Source organism: Hoplias malabaricus, chromosome X2, assembly GCF_029633855.1.
Source record: "Hoplias malabaricus isolate fHopMal1 chromosome X2, fHopMal1.hap1, whole genome shotgun sequence".
NCBI lineage: Eukaryota > Metazoa > Chordata > Actinopteri > Characiformes > Erythrinidae > Hoplias > Hoplias malabaricus.
Genome location: NC_089819.1, coordinates 20,474,097 through 20,491,487, shown reverse-complemented (window position 1 = coordinate 20,491,487; position 17,391 = coordinate 20,474,097). Strand labels below are relative to the sequence as shown.

Here is a 17,391-nt window from a genome sequence, read left to right as displayed (position 1 = left end):
GTCTTGGAAATTGGACCCCAAAGACGTTCTGTATCTTGCTGCAGAAACATAATACATATTGCCTTGTGAATTCCTGTATTACTATCATAGCATTAGAAACCCCCTACATTTACCACATAAAATACATACAAAAACCACTACATAATCGAGTATTGTCTGAAACACAACTTAGCCAGCTGTGTGTATTTGATACGTCTCTTTCATAAAAAGAGTTGTCACGCTTTTAAAGCTAAGTGGCTCTTTTACTGATACTACAAAAGAAACAGTGATAATATTCCCTGCTGTCTGTTCCATTGTTACTGTGCTTACAATGTAGTGTCTCTGTGCCAGCTGTTCCCTGAAATAGACTTAATCCACTGTCTGAATCATCAAGATTATACCCAACTAGTGTCTGTTTAACTGGTGGCAATGTATGAAATTTCTAACCCAAAAAAAACAAAAATGTGTTGCAGATACTGTAAAATATCACTCTTTGACACCAAACTTTGCCTTTGACAAAGTGTATACACAACTTGATCATGAGCATATCGCTAAGCTGTTGTCTACTCTCTCCCTCTCTCTATTCCAGTAAAGAGACTCTACGTGTCCTGCCAGCTCAGCTCTCTGTTCACAGTAATACAGTTACCCCGCAGTGAGGGGAAAACACACTTTTCCATAGACCACACACAGGTAACATACACAAAATATAATCTGTTAATCCATGTTGTAATAAATCAGAAACAAGACTGATGGGTTGGGAGTGAATGGATGGAAATATAGTCAGGATAGTAATATCCAAAATTACTACTTGAAGGTGTACCCATTACTGACACAGGTGTGTGTTTTCCCACACTTGACCGTTTGATCTCCATAGAAATGCCCTGCAAACAAACTGAGAAGTCTGGGGTAACATATGAGCCTAAGGTTGCAATGGAGTCATGATAACTGTGTTAAATATTATTCATTTCATCCACAGAGAAATAGCTTTATTACTACCTACCTCTGAGAGGAAGGTCTGTGCTGATTTCTGAGCTCCAACATGAAGCAGATATTCGTAAACATAGAGGGCTAGTCTGCAAGACAGAGATTAAGAAACAAAGAGAATAATTACACATATGATTTATTTCTCACATGTGATGAAAGTTCAGCTTGATTTAGGAAATCTCTCTCACTCTCTCCCCTCAAATGTGTGAGAGAGAGAGAGAGAGAGAGAGAGAGAGAGAGAGAGAGACAGAGAGGGGGACAGAGAGAGACAGACCTTTTTTGAAATGCAATCACAAAGTGGTTTGTTAATTCTCGAGTCTTTGACTGACAAAAGCACATAGCTTGATGTCTAATGCTATCATTGACCAACACAGATTGTGTATTTTAAATATAAACACATTTACAAACGTGCCAGCAACACACTCCAAAATAAGAGAAAAAAAGTGACATGTTTAGCAGAATTGTGAAATGAAAATTCAAGTCATGTCACACTGTTCTAAATCATTACGCTGTAAATAAACAGGTTTCTCAGTCTTTGCCAGCAGAAAATAGGTCACTGCACATCACTATTTGCCAAAATTTGTGAGAAAAATGACAACCAGCTCAAAAAGACCAGCTACATGTTGTGATATCATGAAAAGATTCGGAGAGCCAGGGGAAATCTTGGTGAATAAAGGTCAAGAGCAGAAACCTCAGCTGAATGTGTGTGACCTTTGAGCCCTCAGAGGGTATTGTTGGAGAAATATGATGCTGTGATTGACATGAGCCAAATGGGCTCAAGAGTAATTTGGAAAATCGTTGTCCCTTAAGTCTGCAACTGCATCAAGAAATGCAACCTGAAACAGTATTATTTGAAGAAGCAACCATATATTCTTTTATATATCTTTTGCAGAAATGCCAGCAAGTTCTCTGGGCCTAAAGTCATCTGAGATAACCTGAAAGACAGTGGAAGTATGTTTGTAGTCTGACAAGTCCATGTTTCAGCTGCAGATACAGCATGCCAAACATGTAAAGACCATATGATATGAGTGTTTCCTACAAAAAGTGCAATAATCAGATTCTATGATGGCATGGTGGCACATCTGTGCACAAAGTATAGGTGGTGTGCAGATATATGAAGGTACCATTGATATAGAGGCTTATATTCGTATTTTGGAGAGACATATGCTACCGTCAAGATGACTTTTCCCAGGAACTCCTCTGAAATAAACTCCTCCGTTTATTTCAGTTGGACAGTGCCAGGCCTCTTTTTGCATGAGTTACAACAGCGTGGCTTTCAAACACAGAAAGAGTATCCTGTTGAAAATGTGTGGCGCGTTATGAAGAGAAGAAGTAGACAACAGTGCAGTGACCACAGTCTGCTAAGCAACTCGTGTTGTATTCAGCAAAAATGGACAAAATCCAACTTGCTGAACTGCAACAATTACTACCTTCAGTTCACAATTGATTAAAAAGTACAATTACATGAAAAGTCGATAAGACCCAGTGGTGAACTTGCCACTGTCCCGGCTTTTATTTATTTATTTATTGTTGCAGACATCAATTTCTAAAATTGTTTATATTTAATAAACAGGTTTAAGTGTGTTATTTAAGTTTTTCTGTGCCCTTTTGTCAGCTAAGTAAATGTTCATAGCAATTTAACAGATTACAGAACGTACAATTTGCCCATATCTGTCTATTTAGCATATCGGCTACAGTCTGAATTTAGTTCTTTAGGTTTCTACTGGTAATGTACCCAACATGTAACACAGGTTTACTGCCTGTTAGTCAGCAACATGTACAAGCATTATACTCATGATCATCTTCATAAACATAATCATAAAGTCTTTTTAAAATGTGCATTTATTATAAAATGTTTCTTCCCACATTTAACCCATCCGTGGAAGTGAAATCTCTAACACACGCGCACACACACACACACACACACACACACACACACACACACACACACACACAGCAGGCGCCCGTCCAATGCGTCCTGAGAGCAGTCAGGGTTTAGGTGCCTTGCTCAAGGGCACCTCAGCTGTGGACTGAGGGAAGAGGATAGCGCTGTTCCTTCTCTCCCTACAGACCCACCATAGCTGTCATTTTCCTACAGTAAGAAATAGGTTAAAAGCATATGAGCTAAAAAGTGGATGTGCCCACATCTTGTTTATCAAACTTTTGGTTTGCACTGCAGCTACAAAATGGAAATAATTAGTAGGTCAATTACCACTGTGAAAACTGCACACTTGAATCATCTCATACTTGCCTTAAACGTCATCAGCTTGTTAAGAAATCTCTAATAGACCTGTGGTTTCTAAACATTATTGTTGAATCTCACATACCCTTAGCTCCAACAACACCATTTTGTCTATTTTTTCCCAGTGTACATGACTTATAGCCATTAGTATAAGAGCAGTTTCTTCTCCTTCTATCCACAGTCATGTGAATAGAGATCTTGCCAACACCCATAGACACGCAGTGCGCACAGAACATAGCAGCATCACAGAAGAGATTCACATGGTACTTCTCGAACCATTCTAATTGCCAGAAATATTATATCCATAAATTATTCTGCAATAGCTTGTAATAAGCTCGTTCATGACTCATCTTCTCCCCAGGCATGGTTACTTCTGCCTGGGGTTTATACGCATGACGTGTGTCGGCCTGGTCTGCATACTGAGCCAAATTTACAGAAATATTTCTCTCCGTAGACATGAAAGGAAGCTTTTGCTGGTATTTCAAATGCACAGGCTTTTTCGTACATTTCTGTAAGCATCTGCAAGATCCGGAGAGTTTAAAAAGCTGAAAAAAAAAATTCATGAAAAATAAAACAGGGCAAAAATAAATGTACCGGAACCAAAGGGAAGGAGTATTCACAGGAGGAGGCATTTCATGTGAGAGAGGATGGTGCAGAGGTTGGAATAATGATAGCAGGGTTTTATGGAAACCAAGATGAAAGCCAGTCGGAGTTGAGGGAGGAGAACGAGAGGCTGGAAAGACGGGGAGGGGGGTCTCAGGCAGAACTCAACAATTAATACTCCCGAGATTCTGTCAAACCTTTAAACTCGAGCAGAGAAGCTGAGAACAAGGGAGGAAGAGAGTGAGATAGTGTGTGTGTGTGTGTGTGTGAGAGAGAGAGAGAGAGAGAGAGAGAGAGAGAGAGAGAGAGAGAGAGAGAGAGAGAGAGAGAGACTCCCCCACTGAACAAAAGCCAAAGGCTATGAAGCCGAACAGGCGAGGAAGCTAGACTGCTTTTAATGTAAGACAAGATAAGCATTTCAGAATCACTGGACCACAGAAATAAAGAGAAAGATAGGTTCACAAGAATAATATAATGCATCATAACTCTACACATACAGCATATAGAAATGAGAGTATTTGAGTGGCAAAAGAAAATTATTTTCCCTATCAACAGATTAGTCAATATTTTAAAGAATGAATGACTATGAGGATTTAATGGCCTTGCAACATGTGAATGATCTTTACACAACTGTTAATAGTTTCATTAGCCTCATCTGGAATCTAATACGGGCTCCGATGGTTTTGAACAGGGGCTATAAGGCTAAGAAAACAAGTTACCTTAAACCTGAGATACCTACAACCTAATACTCTTGGTTATGTGGTTCCTGACAAATAATGGACCAATAAACTAACAGCATTCACTCCTCAGCAGAGCTGGATTATGCATTTTCTCCAAAACCTGTATCTTTAAGGCACTGCGCAGCAACCTTTATGAGATATTAAAGTTATTAATGACAATGAATTATGATTGACATGAAAGCTGGACTTTCTCCATCAATCAGGCTGTGAGTGGCAGAACTGTGGAAATGATTGGAATAAGCAAAGAAAGGAATGAAACTGGACACTAGTGAGAACATGTGACCACTCACTCTCATTAAAGCGAATGGGGGGCATGGCCTCATGTGCCAGTAAAACTCATCTGGAAAAAAAGTCAGCAAATGTCATTTGAGAAGAGTGCTGCTCTGAAGCAAATGGCTTTTCCTATGGTTCACTGATTCGTAGTTGGACAGTAGGAATTAAAGGCTAAGCACCGGCTATATGAAAGTGTCAAACAAATAAATACAGTGGAATTTGAGTTCCTAACTTGTGTTTATTGACAGTCAGAAAACATGTTATTTCTTACTAATTCAAGGAATAAGGTTTAAAAGACCGTTGCCCCCCCAGCGGTGTTCGGAAACTCTAATAGGCGTCTTGCCTGTGACGTAGATGGTGAACAACAACTCTAGAAGTTGCACTTAATTTAATGCAAAATGACGAAAAGGTGTGTTGTTTTTGGCTGCAATCATTCAATGTACAGTGGGACATCTGTGCACAAATGGCCTAAAGATCCCAAAATATCCAGAAAATGGACTAAATTTGTCAACTTTAAATGGGCACTTTGGAAAGGACCATCCGCTCACTCTGTTATCTGTAGCTCATTTCACTGGCACTTTTCCAACAATATGGGCATGTAAGGAAACCGATGAAAGGTGTTCAAGAGTCTCCCCAGTAAACAAGGAACGTCCCTGGACATTCAAAATAGGTCTAAAAGTAGTCTGTCCGTCAAGGACACATTTTAAACGTCAATGGACGTCCAAAATCCATCTTAATAAGTTAGTTAAGTGGTGACCAATCGATAACGTTAGGGGACGTCCAAAACGCATTTTATACAAGTAATTTATTTCGGGACCAATTAATAACGTCAATGGACATCCAAAATACGTCTAATAGTCGTCTTTTCAATGTCTGTGTTTGGACGTCTTTTCAACTTTAAGAGAAAGTTGATTAGACGGCAGTCATTACGTTATTTCAACGTTGAATCAACGACTAATTGTTTACTGGGTCTGTATACATGGAGGTAAACAGGGTAAGGACACTTACTTCGCCTGTTTTAGTTGGTGTTAGTTAACGTTAGCTTGACTTGCTAAACTCGATGGCTCAGATTATACTCGGCTAGTTGCGGAGGTTTATAGTGACGGAGGTTTATAGTGTCGGATGAATTCGAGTTCGACTTCGACCACATTTACAAGAATAACGGTACCTCTAAATTTGAGTTTAGCTTATTGCTAGGCTATTGTCATGAATAATGTTGGTTATTTAGCTAGCTAGATACTGTCATAACAGTCAGTCCTAACGGTGTTTTACCGCGGCGTTGTTCAGCTGTTGTCCACCAGTGACGTCACGGTAGCGTTCAAGAATTTCCGTAGCGAGCTCGGGTTTTTCTGTCAATTTAATAAAACTGTCAGTTTTAAAACAAATTAAGCTATTATTTTTATTTTAATTCATACTTATATCTGTCAGTAACTAAAATAATGTGAAATATTCATTGAGGTCCATTAAGTGGTGCTTAGTCTTTAACAGTTACCGTGTTTACATCTTGTTCAGAGTTTGTCGGGGAAGAACCCTGCAAAGTTTGAAAAAAGATAATGTTAGAAAATAGGGCTTTGTTTCTCATGTCTGAATTTAAGCCTGTGGTCAGTCATTAGTGTCTAAGCCATGCAATTCAAACATTAGGAGACTTCTTATTAGATTGCATTTGGACTGTAGAAGGGATTAAATTATAGTCGACAGAGTGGAGTAGAGATTAAATCAAAGTTTCTTCAAAGACTGACGTAACGGCCGTTACTGTTAACAATGTTGTCTTGAAATGTAAGTGCGGAAACATAACCTAATAACAAGGAGCTTGAGAACAGATTATAACTTTAGAATTAGATCAGTAATAGGCTTCCAAACACACATGGGCTGGGTACATGAAAACACATCTACAGTTAACTGGCAGTAACTGCATTATGCAGGTCAAAATAACTGGACATTTACTAGAAATAATATGCAAATAATAATACAACATTGGTTGGAAAAAAAAAAAAAATAATAAAAAAAAATCAACAACAGATATTTAAATAAGTATTTTCCCAAATCAGTGAGCCCTGGTCTGGAGAAAGAAAATAATAAAGATTATGTTAATAGTACAGTGATTATATTTTCTGAATTATAATAAATATAAAACAAGGCCGCCCACAATGGCAGCAGACTGCTCCTTCTTTTCCCCAAAATTCCTCCAAAAACAAGGGGAGAAATCACACAGTACTGCAGGACAGGCCAGTCAGCCATGTCTTATTTGTACCCCTACCCTTGTTCCCGTCCCAAGGATCTGAGTTACAAGGTGTAGTAGTTAACATCTTCCCCTACTTAATGGACCAAACCTTCAAGGACCTTTGTCAGAACACAAATAAAAAAAGAACAGTGCTTCAAAGCTCTGTCAGTCTGATATCAGAGGAGTGCTGCTGGGTTTCATTTCAATTTAAGTCATAATTTGCTTTCAGAAACATTCCACAACAATTTATAATCTCCTCTCCTAACACTTCTGTGAGATGAAGCTAAATTAAACTTCTTATTTGGCAGCTTTTTCTTCTAACCTTCTTTTTCCTCCTTAAATATTGCTGCAGTCTCAGGAGCAAGAATGTAATTGCTTTAAAATGTAATGTGGAACTGAAAATTTACCTGCTAACTATACAGCATTGAGACAGCATACGCCTAGCCATGTTTTATGCTGGTTATTAGGTGCAGGGTCATAATACGCTGAAACTACATTGAACTAAGATGATACAATGATTGTTGTAGTTTTTTTTGCCTCTTGTACAACCATCTTGCCAGTGCTTCACAAGTCAAACTGAACACTCCATTGGGAGTGTGCCTCTGAAAAAATCTGTTTCAAGGGCCATGTAGCTCTAACACTCCACCTTATCCCTCTATCTCAACCTGAATTGAGACATTCTTCCTAAAGACAAAACAGACAGGTAGGGCTAATTGGTAAGGGCAAAAAAAAAAAAATAAATAAATAAAAAAGCATTGGGCCCATGTTTATGAAGCCACACTGTTCTAATTAGTGCCAAATTAGACCTGGCATTGTCCTGCTAAAACAGACCCAAAGCTCCTGGGAAAAGATTTCTTGACATCAACAGTCTGGATGGTCTTTTTAATCTTTGGCATACAGAATCCCATGTCTGTTGTTCCCAAAAACTAGATGAAACATGGGATCGTCAGACAGGGACTCGCCTGCTATACATAATAACAGGGTGGCACGGTGGTGCAGCAGGTAGTGTCGCAGTAACATAGCTCCAGGGACCTGGAGGTTGTAGGTTCGAGTCCTGCTCCGGGTGACTGCCTGTGAGGAGTTGGTGTGTTCTCCCTGTGTCCGAGTGGGTTTCCTCCCACATTCCAAAAACACACGTTGGTAGGTGGACTGGCGACTCAAAAGTGTCCCTAGGTGTGAGTGAATGTGTGGGTGTTGCCCTGTGAAGGACTGGTGCCCCCTCCAGGGTGTGTTCCTGCCTTGCGCCCAATGATTCCAGGTAGGCTCTGGACCCACCGCGACCCTGAACTGGATAAGCGCTTACAGATAATGAATGAATGAATTAATTAATTTAAATAATAGTGTCAGGTTGCATTTCTTGATGCAGCGGCAGACCATGTTATACGACAGTGATTTTCAAAAATACTCCCGAGCCCATTTCTCAAACGATGCCACCTGACGTCTCAGTGGTCAGGCACATTCAGCAGCGCTTTCTGCCCTTGACCTTTATGCACTGGGATTTCCCCTGATTTCCTGAATCTTTTAATGATATCACAAACTGCAGATGGTGAAAGACATAGATTCTTTGCAATCTTGCATTGAAAAAATTTTTTGAACTGACTGACAAGTCCCTCAAAAAATGTTGGGCAACGACCTGTTTTTGTTTGCAAAGACTGAGCCTTAGGTGAATGCTCATTTTATGACTTCAGTATTAACCTGCATTTTGTGTAATGCTTTAGAACTCTGAGACTTTTCATTGTTTGTTTGCCCTCTGTCAGCATTAAGGGCACTCTATTGTATTGGAAACTGTACTGTGAATTTTGTGCATCACTATACATCCTCTTCATTTCAATGTGAAAAATGACAACCATGGAAATGCTTTATTTCATACCCCAGGAGGAGGATACATGATTAACAACTATTTTAAATAAAATGTAAATTATTACAAAATATTCTATAATCTATAATGATGGTCTCAACATCAATGAGTGAGAACTGAGAAATGAAATATGTCTACAGACAGACAGACAGAGAGAGAGAATGGCACTGATTTAAAGGTAAACTGATTGTGTTTTGTCAGCAGGGACATTTAAAATTATTAGTTTCACCACACATTTAATATTTGACAATAATCACAAAAAACATTTGTTTTGTCGTTTTGAGGGTGTGGTGGTACTTTCTAACTGTAAATATGTCCGGCCACAGTTTTTAACCTTTAGTGTATATCAGAGTCCATTAAAAGTGTTAAAAGCTTGGTGTTATGCTGTAACACGGATATGAATGAGAAAAACGAACACTTCCACCTCCACTACTCCACGTTAGCAAGCGATGATGAGGCAGGCACACAAACAGGCTTTATTAAGCTCCTGCTGAGGCCAGCAACATCCCATTAGAGGAGCTTCTCTTCTGTTTTTCCAAACGAGTGCCCAATGGCTGCCTGAAAGCATGCAGACGAAGAGAGATATCAATGTGGAGAAGTGCGGTTTTCACTGCTATGTTTGTGTTTACGAGTCAGAAATGCAGTGGCACAGACACAAATGAGACAAATGAGAGCTTTCAGAAGCCTTCTTGTCCAGACAGAGAGAGAGAACTCATGACGAAGAGACTGGGAAAGGTAAACAGAGAGAAAACAAAACAAAGGGGACACAGAGAGAGAGAGAGAGAGAGAGAGAGAGAGAGAGAGAGAGAGAGAGATTAAAGGGAGATAGAGAGAGGATGGAAAGAGAGGGAAAGGGAGAGATAGGGAAAGGGAGAAAGAGAGCATGTAAGGAGAGCAGGAAAGGGGGGAGAGAGAGAAAATGAATGAGGAAATCTACAAAGAGAGAGAGAGAGAGAGAGAGAGGGAGAGAGAGAGAACGAACTCATGACGAAGAGACTGGGAAAGATAAAATGAGAGAAAACAAAAAGGGGACAGACAGAGAGAGAGAGAGAGAGAGGATGTAAAGAGAGGGAAAGAGGGAAAGATAGAGAAAGTGAGAAAGAGCATGTAAGGAGAGCAGGAAAGGGGAGGAGAGAGAGAGAGAGAGAGAGAAAATGAATAATGAGGAAATCTACAAAGAGAGAGGGGGGGGGAGAGAGAGAGAGAGTGAGACATCAGGACGAGAACAAAAATGGATTGCAACCATGGTGATGAAAAATATTTACAGACAACAGGGAAAAATTCCCTTTCACAAATGGCAAAACAAATCTCCTCACCTCAAGCAGCACTCAGCCAGTGAAATAACACGGGAGCGCAACCGCTGAGATGTGTCACAACAGTAAACACCAACGACAAGCTCCTGAGGCTACACATGATGAAAATTCTCTTTTCTGCTCTTACTCTAACCCTGTGATCCTTCTAGGCATCGTCTCAGATGATGACAGCAACCAAAACATGTTGCAACTTAATAAAAGATCATTGCACTGATATTTTGTACATTTAGCCTACAAAGCTACTAAGAATAGCACCACTTTGTTTCTCATGAAGGAACACACTGTTTTACAGTGAAACATTATAACTATGAATGGTGATTTCAAAAGTACCACTGGTTATCCCATTACTTTTCTTAATGTTATTTAAGCTAGTTGCTAAGCCATAATTATGAAAATCAACTTCCAGAAACAGGTAGATATCTGTCATTGTCTGTAAAATACAAGTGGAAAAAATACATTGAAATATAACACATTATATATAGTTAGACTTTTTATGTATGCGTTCTTGAAAGGGTATTTGACTTGGCTTGCAATGCTGTTGGTGACATAAAAATGACCTTGTCAATTGCAGTTATTATTCAGTATCTTCATAATATATTCAACAGTGTATTAATGTGCAGGCCTGTCGCAATAATTACATTACAGACTTATCGTACAAGATACGGACATTACCTCAATTATTTTTGCTGACCTCAATATCACTCATTGGGTTTAATGGAGTGTTTTTTTTTTTTTACCAAATGAATGTCACCAATATTTTAGCTGCTCGCTGTGTTCTGCTCTCTGCTGTATCTGGGCTGCTCTCTGTTCTGGAGCCATTATATGGATTTGTTTATAAACAGTAAATTTATATTATGTTTTATTTATTTAGGATACTGTAACATATCTGAATGCTATTAATACGATTTTACTAGATGTAAAGTCCTCTTTAAAGGACTGTAATTGCATTATTACACTTATTATATTATCACTGTGGCATAAAATGGCCTTAAAATGACAATATCATTTTATTGCAATCATTTCTGGGACAATATCGAACACGTAAAATGGCTATGAGGCATTAATGTTGAAAGATGGCTCTCACAATCTGAAGAGTGGCAAGAATGAAGAATGTGTGAAAGGACACACTGAGTTACTCTGCTACCTTGAGAATGACCAGAGGCTATAGCAGTCAGGTACACAGAGGGACACCACCTCCATGCCTGTGTTTCTGTTGGGTTTTAGAACAAGGGAGAGTGGATGACTGACAGAGGGAACAATATGAGGAAAATAAAATAGAGAGAGAGCGAGATTTATATAACCATGTGTGCAGCTTACAGTAGCTGAATTCAGTAAATATATAGGGTGTCTACCCACATTCTGTCCAAAAAGAGCACTGCTGGCACTGTATATTTAGATGTAAATGTACAGTGCCAACTGTGCTCAATGGGAGAGTTAACCTTGCAATAGGGCAAAAAGAAATATTCAGTGTTTATGAGTGTGCTACCCTCATAAAAGTTTGATGGAAACAATTACATCACATCTGTGTCAAATTGAACTTTGTTACGTGAGTTAATACAAACTAACGATTAAACGTTTGCTCTGTTAATCTTGTTGAGAAGAACATGAAACATGGAAGAGATCCAAGAGGAACAAACTGTTTATAAAGCTCTAGTCTCAGTGGCCCATTCAGTCCTTCAGCGGAGGATAAAATGCAGCATTTTGAGTGACAGCAGGAGTCAGAGCTTCTGAGCATCATCATCCTATGCAAATCTCATGAGCTTTTCTCTGCACATCACTGAGCACCTACTAGCACGACTCGGCAGGATGGGTCTGGATGTCCTACCGCAGCCAATCAGAGCCAGAGAAAAACAGGGGAGAGGACACAGGCACAATCACGTTAATTTGCTGACATCAGCAAGCAAAGGGAAGAGGCTAAGAGGCCACTATGGGATAGCACAATGTGCTGCATGATGAGGACATAAACTGTTTCTGATACGAGCAATGAGAACTAGTTTGTCAAGTCCTAAACTGCGGGGCACACTCAAACCTGTGACCTGCACTTGACATTGAGGCCACTATTCAAATTCACATACTAGGAAAAACCTTTTCAGTCCTTGTGCACATTCATTTAGGAATCTGGTGCCTACCAACCCACAAGTCAGAAAACATAAGATTCGACAAGCTGCTCAGATTTGGCTTCCCTCCTGTTGTCAGCTGAGGATTCATTATAAATGCACTGATACGCTATGAGTATCCCCAGTCACATAGACAGGGTTCAACCATGTAAACCTCATTTAACAGAAAGGGTTGGATTTAAAACTATACACAAACAAGAGCATCAGTGCGAAATGGCATGCGTCACACAAAAAAAAATGCTTTATCAGACTGATCTTGTTTTTTATAGTTGTTGCAAGCCAAAGGTGTAATTGAAAATAACATTTAATTAAATGTCCAGCTGTACTGGATCCTTGTGCTATTTTGACCGAAGCATCTAACAGACATTTCATTAAGACTTTAGAGAATGGAAAAGGTCCTATTTGCCTCTGTCACACAGGAAAAACAAGTAATAACACATTGAAATTTCTGAAACGTCACGGTTATTTGCTTAATCTATAAGTCAAACTCAGACATGCATCAGACCTCAGAAAAAAATGTGAAGTTTCCTGTTAGCCCTTAGGCCTCTGAGCTCCATTAGCCAGATACGCTAAGAATGGTCTCATACTGTAAATATATCCAGGCAGAAACATCCTCACTATTAACTATATAACTCCATGTCAAACATGGGTAATGGCTGGAATTACATTCAGTAGATAAACACAGAAATTCATAATCATACACGGTACCTGTTGAGCATTAGCAGTCTACCACTGCAGCTAGGCCAGGGGTCAGCATCCTTTACCACTCAAAGAGCCATTTGGACCCGTTTCACACAGTAAAGAAAACACTGGGAGCCACAAAACCCTTTTGAAATTTTACATGAAATAACACTGCGCATAACAGGGTTTTTTTGCCTTTGTGCTATGTATAAACAAACTATACTGTGTTACATTTATGAAATTCATGAACGACTGCAGAAAAATGAAATAATATTTCTGCATGCAACAAAACATTTTTAACTCCGAAAACGGAGTTGACGGTTAAGTAAAATACTCAATGTCTATTTGAGTCCTTGTAGTAATGGGGAAAAAAACGCTGAACTTAAATTATCCACCGGCAGCAAACAATGCTGTCCTCTCTCTGCGTGCAGTCAGCGGTCAAAAAGTTCAAGAAACCGCACACTGACGGGTGTCAGGGTAAATATTAAAATATTTTATATGTTACAAGATTGCCATAATCTTCATAGAATTACATTTTGAAAATGAACGAAGTAAAATAAAATACATTTTAATTAAATACTCAGTAATCATTTTCAAAAGCTGAGCCGCATCAGAGGGATCAAAGAGCCGCTTGTGGCTCTGGAGCTGCGGGTTGCCGACCCCTGAGAAAGGCTAACACCAGGCAGAACCACTTCTAAAACCTTTGGAAACTCTACTAAATTTCATGAATTTAAATCTATTATATTTACAGTCAGAACACCAAATTAAAATCCCTATCAACTCTAAATACTAAAAATACATTTAAATTGAGAGTGCTAATGTTGTTTGTAATCTTCAAATAATATATTTGCAATAAAAACAGTCATTCAACTTTTAAACTGTCTTCTATTTTGTTCCCACGTAGACAGCTAAACATACAAAATTACAAACATTAACTTAGCCTTGAGATTTCACATCAAAATGGCTAACCTAAGCAAACTAAAGCATAGCAATGTAGCGCAGCCCCTGCTGAAACAAAGATGTGGAACCCCTGCTGTGGAAGTCAAGTTGTTGGTTTTTTTTTTTTTTTTTTTTAAACCTTGTTAACATTTGTGCTGTTGATATGCTATTTGCAAAATAAGTAGTCAGTATCATGGCTGAGCATTTCCGTTTTAAAACTGCAGTTTTCCAAAGACAGTCTCAAAAGGGTGCATTCAGACAGCCAGGGTTTCTTACATCATAAACCTAACCAATCTAACAGCCACCAATTTCTTCAACGTGCTTTATGTTGAACATCTTGGAAATAACATCTAAATATGTCATTTCCATGAACAGAGATGATGGGAGATTTTTAGGAGTTTCATTTATGAACAGAGTGGAACATTAAAAATGTTATAAAAATAGCAATTAGCAGGTTATCAGGTGAAAATTCTGTGAAAACAGCAAAGAGAATTTTTACACAAAAACAGTTTGTTGAAATAGAGTTTGCTTTACTTTTTCTGAGCCAAAGCACCGTGTGAAACTAGAATTGAACAAAAGATATTTTTAATGTACAATGTAGAATTCTAGAGACCCAAGAATGTCAGGGTAGGCGTAGAAAAAAATACTTAGAAGATAAAACGTTCCTTCAACGTAACACATATTCCTCTGAATAATTTGCTAAATAGAGTCTAAGTCAGTGATCCTCGTTCTATTTGACATGGAGGGAACGGGAAACATAATGGGACTTTTTTTTTGCAGTACTACGTGGCTTATTAAATATTAAATAAGCCACTTTTCCCCCCATTTCCTTGACATTTAAGCGCCCTGTAGACCTCAAAAAACTATATCGAAACCTATCGAAGAAATCGTATCGCTACACCTCTGTCAGCGCAGAGACTCTGAGCTTTCTGAAGAGGACTGGAGGAGTGCTGAAAGAATTCGGTGCCATGTTTCCAGATGAGACTGAATAAATCCCTCGTTATTCGCCAGCCACAGGGCGCCAGAATGCAACTGCTGCGGCATTTAAGGTGGAATGGATGATTTAAGTGAGGAACTGGCGAATACAAATGCAACTTCAGCCTCGCTGTTTCCTGCAAAATTAGAGCGCATTAACTACGGCACATGCAGCACAGCGAACAGGCGACGAGGCACAAACAACAGAAACAAGCTTCTCTACAAAGCACAGACTTCAAAAATGTCCGAAAACGCACGGCCCCCGCAGCCTCCGCGGTGTGCACTGAAGGTGGGTGAACTTACTTGTCTCTGGCCTGTGTGTCGGAGGGCGCGCGCACGCTCCTGCTCCTGTACATGCTCGCGCCTCGCGCACTGACACACACCTGTCAGCTCCTCGTCACGCACTCAAGCTCGACACCGTCACCATGGAGACTCACGCAGGCTCGCAGCCCATTGGCTGCGACGCACGGAGGGCACGCCCCGTTTCCGCAGTGCTCCAGCCGTTAGAGAATGCGAGGCCACGCCCCTCTCTGCGCCCCCTCGTGGCTCTACAATGTAAAATGTTTCGCATCCAGAGACGTGTGGACACACCATTTAACCAGCGTCTACTATAGAAGCTCCTTATTCAACACCTGAAATAAAATATACAGCCAGTAAATCTTTGTCTTAGTCATAATTAAGGCAAATTCTCACAAGAGCCAGGTTCTATTTTAGTACCTCACACGACTTGTTACTTCGAAATAACGAAATCCTGTCCTTTCTCATTATTATGAAATATAAAACATAACTGAGACACTTTGTCAAAGTAATTCCTTCCAAATAATGAGAGTTCAAAGCTATTGGCTAATTAAATTAAGACAAAATTGCCTTTGTCTTAAAGTTATATCTCTTACATTATATTATTCTTATCTCATCTATGACCAAATAAACAAACATTAATATTCTGTTATGGAGACTTGTTCCTTTAAATATTTTACTCATGTGTACTGTAAATAATATCTAAAGAATGGACCAGCATTTACAAGATGTTCATTACCAAAGTTACTATGCATAGCAAGCAATTATTTTTATTCACAAGAATGGGCAACGCCTGAGGGTGGGTAGGAGATAATCTTGAACATGGAAGTAGCTTTTTGGAAATAATTAGGTGGATGAGAGCCAAAGTAATTATAAGCTCTGCTAGTCATCTTTTCATTTTCTCCAATTTCAGAAATCACCTGCAGGCTTTTTGTGGAATTAGATACACATTGATTTTCATTCTGGGGATATTTTTAGCTAAAGAACATAATGAAATCATTTTACAATTATTAAGCATACAATGCATATAAATAACATTTTAAACATAGTGAATTAAACTTGGTATTATTTTGTTTATATATTATTTATGGATGACAATCTGTGTTTTTTAATAGTAACATCACCCTGTGAGACGTTTAATATTTAACAGAGGATGTGTTATCAGTCTATATGCAAAGAATCTCAGCCACAGATAAAAATAATCCATTTCTGTCCATATGCAGGCACAGAGAATATTCTGTAGTGTAAACGCATTTGTATTTATGTTGTATTCATTACGTGAGCACTTTGCCCTCCATGCTGTTGGGACAAAATGGCGAATTAAAACCTTGTTTTCTCTCGAAATTTGATGAATAAAAATACTCTTGGGAACAGATGTGGACTTTATTCCTAATTCGACACACACTGTCTAGTGAATTGCATTCTAAATGATCTGAATATAACCGTCTGCCTGCTTCAACATCTTCTTTGGGAGCACAGCAATATTAGAGCCATTTTTTTAGTAGATTCATCTGCATCTAACAGGAAATATATCTTTCTCAATAGCATATAAATGCATGATAGGATGACAAGTATGGGACAGAGATTGCTGCAGATAAAATAAGGGCATTCTTCAGTGTCATGACTAATCGTCACTGCCATCATGTGGTTAATCATGTGTCTTACATTTCATCGTCCCTCAAGAAGGTTTTTGATGAATCAGTTGATTTTTACAAACACCCATAGGATAGTTTCATTACTAAAAGCTTTGCGATTCGTTGTAACAAAAGGCCAAATGTGCTAACACCAGTAGTGTTTATTATGCTGGAACAATGTACAAGTAATTTGAATGAAAATATCATTTTCATGACGTAAACAAGGACTACTGACGTGCAGACTGACCAGTTAAATGTTTACAGAGAAATTTATCGACCAATAACGGTAGCGCTACAGTCAGACCGTCCAATCAGAAGATTTTAGGCTACTTCACCACGCCCCCTTCTCACTCAAGCGAACCAATCGGAGTAGGAGAGGGCGGGACTAGTTTGTGAACGAAACTTCTCGAAGTTCTATGTAAACTGTAGAAAAACAAAATCCCGGACGTTTGTGAAATTCTGTCCGGACATTTTTTTAAGTCTAAAAAAGAGGACATGTCCGAGTAAAAGAGGACGTCTGGTCACCCTAATCATA

General features: G+C 39.0%; 1 protein-coding gene across 4 annotated transcripts in view; it reads right to left on the bottom strand.

Moving 5' to 3' along the window:
• LOC136676505 (single-stranded DNA-binding protein 2-like) overlaps positions 1–15,327 on the bottom strand; it is a 37,877-nt gene extending 22,550 nt beyond the window's left edge. For 3 of the 4 annotated variants that reach the window (XM_066653586.1, XM_066653587.1, XM_066653588.1), the window contains exons 1-2: positions 15,229–15,327; positions 980–1,052 (exon numbers count right to left, since the gene is read on the bottom strand). In XM_066653586.1, coding sequence (XP_066509683.1) covers positions 980–1,052; positions 15,229–15,281 — 126 coding nt within the window. In that variant the 5' untranslated portion in view covers positions 15,282–15,327. The remainder of the gene's footprint in view (positions 1–979; positions 1,053–15,228) is intronic. The other variant, XM_066653589.1, reaches the window with a different exon arrangement.
• Between the last annotated feature and the right edge of the window lie 2,064 nt (positions 15,328–17,391).